At 40.0% G+C, this 12,107-nt stretch overlaps 1 protein-coding gene across 2 annotated transcripts in view; it reads right to left on the reverse strand.

Moving 5' to 3' along the window:
* Positions 1-12,107, reverse strand: part of THOC1 (THO complex subunit 1) — a 41,828-nt gene continuing 29,721 nt past the window's right edge. The window contains exons 12-21 of one of the 2 annotated variants that reach the window (XM_079943418.1): positions 7,454-7,554; positions 6,157-6,223; positions 5,908-5,958; positions 5,747-5,817; positions 5,247-5,342; positions 4,441-4,506; positions 3,407-3,490; positions 1,601-1,748; positions 804-879; positions 1-298 (exon numbers count right to left, since the gene is read on the reverse strand). In XM_079943418.1, coding sequence (XP_079799544.1) covers positions 3-298; positions 804-879; positions 1,601-1,748; positions 3,407-3,490; positions 4,441-4,506; positions 5,247-5,342; positions 5,747-5,817; positions 5,908-5,958; positions 6,157-6,223; positions 7,454-7,554 — 1,056 coding nt within the window. In that variant the 3' untranslated portion in view covers positions 1-2. The remainder of the gene's footprint in view (positions 299-803; positions 880-1,600; positions 1,749-3,406; positions 3,491-4,440; positions 4,507-5,246; positions 5,343-5,746; positions 5,818-5,907; positions 5,959-6,156; positions 6,224-7,453; positions 7,555-12,107) is intronic. The other variant, XM_079943417.1, reaches the window with a different exon arrangement.

Consider the following 12,107-nt stretch of genomic DNA (forward strand, 5'->3'; position numbering starts at 1 on the left):
AGCTAACTATTTGTCTCATTGTCATTAGTTAGACTTTCTGCAAGGTCACTTAACCCAGACTTGTTGAGTGCATTGATCAGGTTCTCAGGTGTCGCGTGCACTCCCTCCTGATCCTGCCAGGCGACTAGCAGCTGCTTAGCTCTCATCTTCATGTCTTCACTGTCACACTCAATCTGTCTAATTTCTGAGTCTTTCATTTCCAAGTAGGGGGCCAGAATCTTCCATTGTTCACCCAGTTTGTTGGCAAATACCTCTATTTGGTCCCCTGTTACAGGTTTGTCTCGCCGAACATCAGGACCTAGAAAACACAGGAAACATAAATTATGAACAAAGTACGAGGATGTGTACGATTCAAAATATAAAACGGAATATGGGGCCACTGAGATATTAGTCACCTTTAATAAGCTTTATTTTAAAAGTAAAACAGTTCCTTTTTGTACTCTCCACGGGTTGAATTACCATTCTTATGATCATTAGGGACTCAATCAAAGCTAAAGCTGTTGCCTCTATTATAATTAGGAAGGCTTCTGAAACCAGTGGCCCTCAATCTAAACCCCAAGAATTAACAGAGGTATGAGTTGCCTTCAAATGTAAGTACTTTTCTTCCCAACACTTCCAAATTTTACTGTTATAAAAGGTACTATTTTAAAAGTTATTATCAAGCAATGTTTTAGATTCCTCACTATAAGAAACAGCTGAGAAAGATGGTAGAAGTTGAGAAGTAGATCAAATAACGTACCTCTCAACAAAGAACCCCAATCTTTTCCAATTTTGTAAAATAGCCAAGAAAATTCAATTCTTACTTTCATTTTCCTTCAGTAAAGCATCATTATCTTCCTCATCTTCATCCTCACCTGTTTTTATTTCTTCAGAAGGAGGCTAAAATGAGTAAAAGAATGTTTTAAAAGAATGCCAACTTCTAAAATCAGATAACTGGGCATACTTTCTATTTAGGTACGAGATTCCAATTACGGGGCCCAGAACTTTACCCTTGAGAGTGTTAAATGTGAATGTCAGGTAAGGATCGCAGTGGGACAGTGTTAACCTGGAGAAGGCGGGGTGGGCGGGGAAGACTGAAGGTTGGAAAGACTCTTATTCCAACCTGGGAAGAAGGGAGCCAGTAAGAAGTATGGTAAGATGACTTGCAAGTACTCAGCATATGGTAACAATGGTCTAGGGAAGACTGGGGGAGCAGCCATGTCCTTAACACTTTTTTTGAGTAATTTTATTCAGATTTATGCATACAGTATAGTTATTACCATATTGTATTGGAAAAGAGCAGAAAGATAGGCCAAGCTGCCTACCACACTACCCCATGGGCCCTACCTTTGATAAAATATAATGCATTGGCACACAGAAAAAATAAGTTAAAGTATAATAAGTTAATTTTTATATAAAGTTACTTTATCTATTTATGTACTTCCTATAAATGTATACTCAAATGCATTTTTTTCTCATTCTAAACAAGGGGGTTTATGGATTTTTTTTTTTTTCCCCACATGATAAAGGCTAAATTCAGCTCTTAGCTCAAACAGCAATAGCAGTTTAAAAAAAGAAGGTAACGCGAACTAAAGGATGTAAAAACTGATGTGTTACTTACTGGTAATTCCTTGGCTAGCTTTATTACCATGTTTTCGAGATATTCTGGCAAACTTTTAAACTGCTGGTTGGTTGGCTGAAAGAAGTGAGGGCTTCTCCGTGCTAACAGTCTCAGGGCTCTCCAACCATAATTAGAATTGTTCACAGCCCTATAAAAAGAGATATCAGTCTTGTAATTTATACTTCTTTATTTCTATATTCCCTTCTAGTTAATGTAGTTCACCAGGCAAAATTCTATACTCCCAGGTCAGTAGCTGAAGGCACCGTTCTTCTCATTCTGATCACAGCCCTAAAGAACCTCTCAGTGAGCAGTTCACTTATAAATGGAAACCAACAGAGTCCAAAGAGGCAGGTTCATATAGAGCAAACAGTTTTTAAATTTAAAAAGTTTACATACATTTTAAGTTAAGTCAATTAGTATGTGTCCAGGACTGGCTAGATGCTGTGTGTGCAGGACAGATCATCCCCCTGGTCATTTAGAGAGAAAAATACTCATAGGTTCACTATGTTCAGTAGACTTGATATCCAAACAGGCAATGCCATCTGCAGGTGTGAGTTTCAGAATATTTTATAAACCCAACCGTTTTCATCATGTTAATTTATCTGTTTTTTAAAAAATTTATATAACATCTAAACTTTAATTTGCTGAATATCAACCTCAGTGAATAAAAATTACTCCAAACTAAAAGGGACACATCCAGTAGCCAACACCATAAGCAGTGATACCAAGAACAGAATCCACGAACTGTTCCTTAATATAGGTGGTACACAGTAAGGTAAGAAAAACGTGAGAAACTCTAAAGATAATGTTTTGGAAACAGGCAAGCTACAGAGAATCCAGAGCACAGATTTGTTCCACTTAAGAGTTTTTGTAAGTGACTTGGAAGTCCCCACAAGTTCTTAGAGTAGCAATCTAGTTTATTAGTCACTGCTCATAAATGAGCCTCATTACCTCTGAGACAGTCTTGGCACCTGAAAAACTACCGCTAGGCAGTGCGTGGTTCAACGTGAACCATCTTATTTAATGCTCAGAAGAACCCTGTGAGATGGGTACTATTACTGTTTAACAGATAACTAAACAAAGCAAAGAAGGGTTTAAATTAGCCCTTAGAAGCCTAGCCAGTAAGTGGTAGAGTCCCAGGACTGACCTAGGCAGGCTGATGAGAGGGCCCTTGACCTCGGATCACGATGCCATAATGCCTATTTAAAACCACGGGGCTGTGTGGTGTCACCTGGAAGATACAGCTAAGACTGACTCCTGAAGTTACTACAAAATTTGAGTTAGATGGAGAGCCAGCAATGGAGACTGAGACAGTGAGGCTAAGGGAAAAACAGGAGGAGAGTGCAGTTAGATGGGTGTCAAGGGAAGAAAACATTATCTAAGCAGGGAGAGATCAACTGGAGAATGCTGCTGAGAGGTCAAAAAATGTCAGAGCTATTTCAGTGGAGTGATGGGGAGACAGGCATGGGCTGACCCAGAGAACAGGAGCTGAGGAAATGAAGGCAGTAATTATCAACCACTGTTGGACATACTGTGATTTGAAGGGGAACAGAGAAAAGAGGTGATAGAGGTGGGCTCAAGGGGGATTTTTCTACTTTTCTGACACAAGCGTGACTCTAAGTCATGCTTGTTAGTCGATGGGAATGGTCACTGAAATCAAGACGTGCAGTAATGTGAAGCTGGCACATAAACGCAGCTGAAAGAAAAAGTACTATGCTCTCAACTGTCTGCCTTGATAAGCATTCTAGTATACATACAGTTCTTAAGAGATATTAGGGAAATTAGTTCATGAGAAACATTACTTACTTGAATTCATTTTCAACCATATTTTCAGGGTCTGCCTGTTCAATGGCTTCTTCAAAGAATTCCTCCAAAGTTGGCATATATTCCCTGGGCATTAAAAAAATAACTAGTGAGGATCATGTCTGTTCTTATTTACAGTTATTACAGAATATTGGTTCTATTCCTTGTGTTGTACAAAATGGCTATATTTTCTTATTGCTACAAGAAGTACTTGTTTTTTCTAATTTGCCTGGTCCTTTTTGAGAGTGCCATGTTCCTTTTAGTTGCTTCTTCTGTCTGCTGATTCTTAGTCATGGTAGATTGTTTTCTTAAGTTTGGATGGTGAGTTTATCTTCAGACTTACCTGTAGAATCCTTGTGTGGCTTAGGTTGAAGGTGTGGCCGCCCTACCCCACCACAAGCTTTCTGTCAGCCTGGGACTTTTTAGTTCACCCTCTTAGCTTAAGGGTCGTTCCTTTATACTGCTGGTAGTATAAACTCTAAGACGGCATGACAGCAGACCTGTGGTTATAATTTCTCAGGGAATACTTTTTCCTTTTCCTCCACATCTCAGGTAGAAATGGATGAGCTCCTTGCTTCCTGTGCCAGTGAGCAAGTCCCTCCTCCTCCCGCCGTGTCCTTTTCTTTACAGATAGTGTGCACTGAGGGCCTCAGCTTTACTTGGGGGAAACTCAGTTACATATTTGTACAGTCCTAAGGCTTTACTTTCTGTCCTTTTGTGGCCGTTAAAACCCAAGTTCTCTGGTTCCCCAATGTGGGAATCACTTGCACTGCTCCCCAGCTAGAAGCAACCGGCAGCATTAGTTCTTACTTTGGTTTTTACTTCCCCCTTCTTTTGCAAATCTTTGTTTTTTGTGATTTCTATAATTATTTTATCAGTACTTCTAGGTGTTTTATGGAAAGCTATATTCTACTGGGCCAAAGTCAACCACAGTAAACTTTAAAATTTCTTTTGAGTTCTGCTTATAGCTGACAAAATTCTACTCTAGTTTAACATTTGAGAAAAGCAATACTTCATATGAAACATTTTAAACCTGCCTTGTCTCTGATTTACAGGCTTCCATATTATCAGGACAGAGATTCCAAAGCCTTGTTAACTCCTCACTGCAAAACAGACAGACACAAAGATAAATACATTTTTCTATGGACACCATTCTCTTCTACCTTAAAACTATAAAAATACTTAAATAGTGGATTTTGGGGTGGTGATGAGTTTTAATCATTTAGCAAATTTTCTATATAAGCATATATTTAATGATTTTTTTTCTCTTTTTTTGTTGGAGTAAAATTGCCTTACAATGTTGTGTTAGTTTCTGCTGTACAATGAAGTGAATCGTATATGTATACCTATATCCCCTCCCTCTTGGCTCTCCCTCCCATCCCCCCCATCCCACCCATCTAGGTCATAACAGAGCGCTGAGCTGAGCTCCCTTTAATGATAATGATAACCACTACTATTTTCTAAAAATATTCAAGTGCAGTATAACGCGATGAATAGTTAACTAGAAGGTAAAAGAAATGAAAGGATTATAGTACCATGCAACAACTAGAAATAAGCTGGATCAATCTAACAGCAATTGTATTGTCTGTGACATGGAAAAAATGGCAGAACCTAGAGCCATGGATTTTGGAAGCAGGAGACAAAAAACTAAGTTTTGTCTCAATGCGTGAATCCATGATGGACCCTACAGATTGATAGGGTGTGGTTTGCTTTAGTCATCTGTGTACATACCAAACACACAAAAAACTGGAAAAACACAAAACCTTGGGAGTTCTTACAGTAATATTTTCACAATATAAAAGCCTCTATGATAACATCCCACCTATGAGACAGGTTAACCTACTTTCCCATCAGAATTTTTTTGTTGGGTCCTTTCCCTAGGAAGTCCTCTGGAGCCGTTCTCTTCCGTACTACTCTTGTCGGCTTGGTATCTGATGTTCTGTGGTGAACAAAACATACTGGAATTTCAAATGTTTAATGTAAAAGAAAATTTAGTTACTGTTTTCTTCCTAAAAAAGCTTCATATGAAAGTTTCATATTATTACATTCATCAGAGAGAAGACAAAAAGGCCACACCAGGGGACAAATTACAAGGAGTGGGTACACAGCATTTTTTCCCCAATAATTAATAACAGATCAGTTTGTTCTGAGAAGTTAATGACAAGAAATTTGAGATAAAAATGTCAAATAGAAATATATCAAAATGGTTGTAATTTTTATGGAATACAATTTACATTTTTATATGAAATACATTTACACATATCTGTACATAATGTAAAATAGTCATACCAAACTGTATTCTGAAAGCCTTTCTCATATTGCTTGAGAGGAGTATATATTTACCTTTCTTTCACAAAACTTGGGCAGCCTTCATTTTTCCATGAGTTCCAGTTTTCTTCAGTGTTTAATATATGCTGGGAAAAACAAAGAAATTACATTTCCATAATGAAGACTTTGAAACTCTACTGGGTGCTAAGAAGACTATGTAAATATAAAACACATACCTCTACCATCTTTGAAAATCTTTCTCCATCAGGGGGGTTTTCAGATAGTAGCTGTGATTAGAAAGAATATACTAAGCTTTCAACAACTTTCTGCATCATAGGAGTGGTTTGTAGGCAGAGAACCAAGAAGTGTTTGTGGTCTTGTACCTGAGCTTAACTTTATCCTTATTTTCCTATTTGGGGCTGAAACAAAGAAAATTCTAAATTTTCATTTTGTTCAATCATGGGTTTGTTGCGTGATGAACTTACTTGATAAACTGATTTTGTGGTATCTTCAATCCAGAGTGATTGCTCATCAGTTAAAACATAGTTTGAACTAGGAAACAAAGCAATAAAAGCACGCTTGAGTTACAAGAATTGTATATTCAATTTTAAGGTTTATGTACCATCTTGAAGAAACACTGAACAAAGCAATGAATGTTTCCTAAAATAAGTTCAATGTGGGATAATAGCCTCAGAGAAAATGTTAACATACTCCTCTCCAAGATGCACATTCAAATAAGTCACACTATGTTCCTTTAAAACGCATTCAAGATACAATGAATAAAACCCCCAAAACTCTAGAGAAGGCTGAAGGCAGACCCAAATTGTTAACAGCTGCCATCAATTCAGCTCTCACTATGTACTAGGTGCTCTATAGTTTATAGCCATCCAACGAATACTGATAGACTGCCATGTGCCAGGATTTACACACATTATTCATTTAATTCTCAAAACAAGGACATGTGCATATATTAAACAGACTACAGAGGCTCAAGCCATAAAGCGTGCATTCAAACCCAGGTCTGCCTCCAATTTCTACTATGCTATACCAAACCTCCACAACAGATAGAAGGATAACAAATAGCATTTTTGAGTGTTTGCTATGTGTTATCTTAAAATTACAAGTCTGAAAGCTGAATTGCAGCTAGTGGGTGATGAAAGTGGGATTCAAAACCAGAAGGTAGAAAGCCACATTCTTTACAACTAATACAACACTGCTCTGCAAACTTCCGATACCATCCAGTAACGGAGCTCTGCTTCAGTTTTAGGTGGGACAAGAGGGACTAGTCCGCCCTACAGGTGGAGGTATTCAGACTGACAGCGGAGGTCCTGATTAGGTTTTCTGAAATCCCAAAGAAACTAGAACTCCTCCGTGCTTCAAAGCTTTACCTAATTTTTTTCAGTTCTAATGTCCTAGATAGTCCCACACCTGGAGAAAAAAGTATTATTGGCTGAGTTTGCAAATCAGGTTTGGAGAAGGTCTGAGTGAGGTGAGGAATGACGGAAATCACCACCCACCAAGACAACTGAGAACTCCCAGGATGCCAGGCTCTCAGCAAGAAAGACACTGGCAGCAGATACAGTCAATGCCTTTTCTCTAAAACAAATACCGTAGCATCTTGTTAAGCTAACAAAAGCCCCTGATTATCTAATATTGCTGCAAATGAAATGTTTCAGGGAGGTGAGCCTTCCACACAAAATGAGCCCGCTACATAAAAATATACATCAGTAAGCATTCTCTTTGCTGCTGTTTATAAACCATTTACTACCCATATTAACTTACCTTTTAAATTTGACCTGCCCCTTGAGATACTGGAATAAAATGAGATACTGCAACAGGATGTGTCGACGAAAGTTACTGTCGCTCAGTTGTAAATCCATCAGCTACTCGAAAAACAAGCACACACACAAACCACCACATTAAATTCAAGTTCTACCTAAAGGTGCAAGTGATGCTATTACAGAAATGGAAGATTTCAATTCAAAAAACACGTGCTGAGAACTCACTGCATGTGAGGCGTTACTGTACAAGCCCCAGGACAGAGTAGCAAAGCTTTATTTAGCTTTCTTAACCATTTTATGCCATGAGGTATTTATGTTGGTGGATAGCAATGTTATACCTGGGGTCCTGAGGTCAGGATAAAAGCGGAAATATAAAAAAGTAAAAGTATGGCTGTCACTTTCCCACATATAAAGAAATAACGGCTACAGAAGAGGTCCCTGTGGATAAACAATACTGAGGGACGTCGCTCTTTTCTGTAGTCCTAGGAAGTGCCTGCAACAGGGTGGGTGCTCAATAACAAGCAAATGAGAAGAATCAGAGGTGAAAAGTCATCCATAAATTAAATGGATTGTTCTTATATTTTAGAAAAAACTGTATCACACCTGTATTATCACAGAATTTGGATTAGAAAGGACTTGAAAGTCATTTATGAGGAAGCTCTTCAACAACACTGCCACCTAGCTGGTCTTGCTGTAAGAATGACCGCAGTGATGAAGGCGTCATTCTGATTCTGTCCCACGTGCTGAGGGAAAGCTATGTCTATGTCCACAAACCCTGTTTGTGCTGTTCTGCCCTCCAGACCTAAAGCAACAATGGAGGCCTCCTTCTTCTAAATGAATAACAGTGAGACACACCTGACAGCCCTAGGAACCAATTTCCAGTACCAGGTCCCAAGTTCCTTGGGCAACGCATCACACGCTATGCTTTCATCTACTAACACAGCAGTTGGGCTGCACCCCACAGGCCTGGAAGCCCTGTACTTGCCCAGCCTCAAGACAGCAGAGCCGGAGTCAGCAACAGAGACATCAATGGTTTAACGGACGCGGAAGCTTACAGGTTTGAAAGCGAGGCCTGGAGTGACACCCCACCATGTGTGGCAGACGGTGGGCAGGACGAGGCAGCAGTCTTCGCTCCCCAGGAGGGAGGGGGGAGATTACCAGTTATAGCGGGAATTGATGTCATCGGTTACCAGGGAAACTAGCAGAGGCGCATGCCCCTCACTGCCCCTTAGGTAAGCTCTCCTGGTGGAGATCTTCTGACCTAAAGATTAGATCACCAGCTGGGGCCTGGGGCAGGTATGTAGAAGGGCAGTCATGTGAGCAGGGTGTGGGTGAAGCAGGCACTGGTCGGCAGGGGATGTACAGAGAGCAAGAGAACAGCCATCCTGGGTGACCTGGTCATGCAGCAGCCTAACGTTCATTAGCCATTTACTCACCAGCCACTTCTTCCACAAGGGTGGTTCTTGTTCAAGCAAATGCCATGCCCTTTTTTCTTTTAATTTTAAACATACGATTGGCCTTCCAGTGGGGGTTCCCTCGCCTTTAGAGATCTGATTTAAGGATCTGATTCTGTTACTGTATTAACCATCCCAAATTGGCAGGCTGAATGGCACGCTCCCAATCTCCCTTTCCTCCACTCCTGGATGACTTTATATCTCCGCTTGGGCTCTCAGTTCCCTGACCTCAACTCCACTGACAGTCACAGCCCCTCTACTTTGGTCCCCGACTACCATGGCCACAGCTGGACCTGGTTGTCACTTGCAGCTGCCCCAACTCTGAAATCTAACTCACAAGAGTCTCACTTCAACCTCCTATCCTTCCCACTCAGTTGTCCCATTGTACCTAATATTTGGACTTTACTGAGACCTTAAGTTCCTTGGACCCTCTATTTTCTGGCTATCTGTAAGTCCCATCCTGTTTTTACTATAATCCTATTTTAGTCTAGGTAAAGGTCAGGAAACGTTTTCTTAGAGGGCCAGAGACTAAATATTTTAGGCTATGTGAGCCAAGAGGCATATTATGGATATTATGTAAGTACTTATGTAAACATTTAAAATGTATAAAAACACAAGACAGGCAGTGGGCCACATTTGGCCTGTAGTCAGCCGACCCCTGTTTTAGACTACGTGGTCTATCTCTTCAACAACTTTCTTGCCAACTTCCTTAACAGAAGTCCCATACTTCTGTCACATCTACTGAGCAAAAGGGCAACTTGGAGCAAACCAACTGTTAGTCACCTTCTCTATCCTAACACTAAGGCTTCCCATCTAGCCACAGGTGGAGCTGCTTGGAAAAAAATACAAATCAGGGCTTCCCTGGTGGCGCAGTGGTTGAGAGTCCGCCTGCTGATGCAGGGGACACAGGTTCGTGCCCCGGTCTGGGAAGATCCCACATGCCACGGAGCGGCTGGGCCCCTGAGCCATGGCTGCTGAGGCTGCGCGTCCGGAGCCTGCGCTCCACAACGGGAGAGGCCACAACGGTGAGAGGCCCGCGTACCGCAAAAAAAAAAAAAAACAGAACAAAAAAACAAATCACACAGCTACGCAAATGGTACCACTGCTATGTTACTGTCTCCAACTTAGAATTCTCCCTTGTCTCTAATCAGCAATCTTTATTCTCCAAGGCTGTTCTCCCTCCTATTCTCCATAGCAACTATTTCAAATCCCTTGTACTTACCAGAACACTACTTACTACCCCTCTCGCTCTCAGTAGATAATTCCCTCTACCTTCAACGAGGAGAAAAACTCATTAAAATGGAAGTTTCAACTGCACCCACATCCTCATTCGCCTCATCTCCTCTGCCACAACATCTTCAGGATCTTCGCTGAAGGTGATCCTTCTATCTGGACATCCCATCAGTTAACCACCCTGGTGCCTTATCTTCAACCCTTTCTTCTTTCCAAGCTCCTTTCCATTAGCATTTAATAACTTCTCTCAAAAAGATTCTACAGCTTCACCTTATCCTTCCTGAATAGCAAAGCTTCTTGTAAGAACTGGCTACATTCACTGTTTCCAATCCTCCCCTCAACCTGCCTCAACCAGTGGTGTTCTGGGTCACCAATCCACGGGAAGTGTTTTGCCAAGACCACCGATGACTGACTTGTTATTAAATCGAATGAGCACTCTTCACAGTCCTCATCCTACTCAATATGCTTGGCTTCCATGGGGTCATATTTTTCTAGTTCTCCTCCAATTTCACTGGCTACTCTTCTATCTTCTTCTCTCCTTCTCTTTTCCTTCTCCCTCAAATGCTGATTTTCTTCAGGATTTGGTTTGATGCTTTCTTTTCTTTCCAGTCTACACTCTCCTCTTTAATTACCACGTACAAGCTGCTAACCAAACTATATACCAAATCTATACTCTCAACCTAGATCTCGCTCTAATCTCCAGATCTGTGTGCTCAAGAAGCTACTACATATCTCTATTTGAATGTCCCACTGACACTTGATCAGATTTCCTGTCCAAAATAAAACACACCAATTTCCTCAACAAAGTCTGCTTTTCTCTGGTGTTGGCTAATTCACCGAGAGGCTCCACCATCCATCTATTTGCCTAAACTACTCCAGGAATACTTCCTGGAAAAAGCAGCAACCATGAGCCACAGGAGCAAACCTAAAGTTGGAGTGTATAGAAGAAAGAAACAGGAGGTACAAAGACTGAGGCAAGTAAAAGACTGGCCAGTTTGAAGACCCTGAGGCGTTTAGCTTACAGTGAAGACAGGAACTCCTGGCTTGAAGAAATAGGTGCTGTTTATGAACTTTTCATCTACCTTGAGCTTTAAGTCCCCTATTCCACATTTATTTTTTATGTTGGATGATAATTTTTTTTGATAGAAACAATGGATTGAAAACAAGAGTCAAGAAGACATTGAATCACAGGTGGGAGGGGACTAGTTTGATCATTTAAACTAACTGCATCACACTATCCTTAAGAAAATGAGGCCCTGACAAGTTAAAATGACCCCTGCAAGGTTACACAGCTAGTTAGTAAGAGGTGTTGTATTCTTTCTTCAATAATATATTTTTTCTAGTCCTGCTTTTCTTTGGTTATTTTAAAAATTACACCATTTACATCATGCATTGGGTCAAATATTTCTTTGCTGTCTTTGTTTTGTGAACAAAGGGCCTTTTATTGTCCTTAGCTTTTACTACACCTCTTAGCTCAGGCCTCAGCCTTCCTGATTATTATTCTAAACCTAAAAAGGCTCAGGCTACTCTTCTTAGTTATTCTTATGTGCCTTTCTGTCAATAAATCGTACATACAAACAATATTCCTTTCTGCACATTTGAAACTTTTCATAATAAAAAAATTTAAAAGCAAAACAATGCTCTGGAAAAATTAAACTGAAGTATGAAATCTTCCATTTCTGTTACTTTAACACAAAATGCTTAAAAAATCTTTACTAAAAAACAAAATATTAAGAGCATTCTCATTAATTAAATTCTTACTAATTTGTGATTATCAACACATCAGATGAAAATATCCAATTTTCAAATTGTGGAGTATTTTTTAAAGTTCAGAAAGGTACAGTTAATACAACATTCATGTCTCACGATCCAGTTACTTATCAAATCCTAACATTTTTACTTGTTCCACATTTCTTAAAGAAATAGAATATTATCAAAACTGTTGAAGCCCCTCTATAAGCTCCCTCC

Source organism: Stenella coeruleoalba (genome assembly GCF_951394435.1).
Source record: "Stenella coeruleoalba genome assembly, chromosome: 14".
NCBI lineage: Eukaryota > Metazoa > Chordata > Mammalia > Artiodactyla > Delphinidae > Stenella > Stenella coeruleoalba.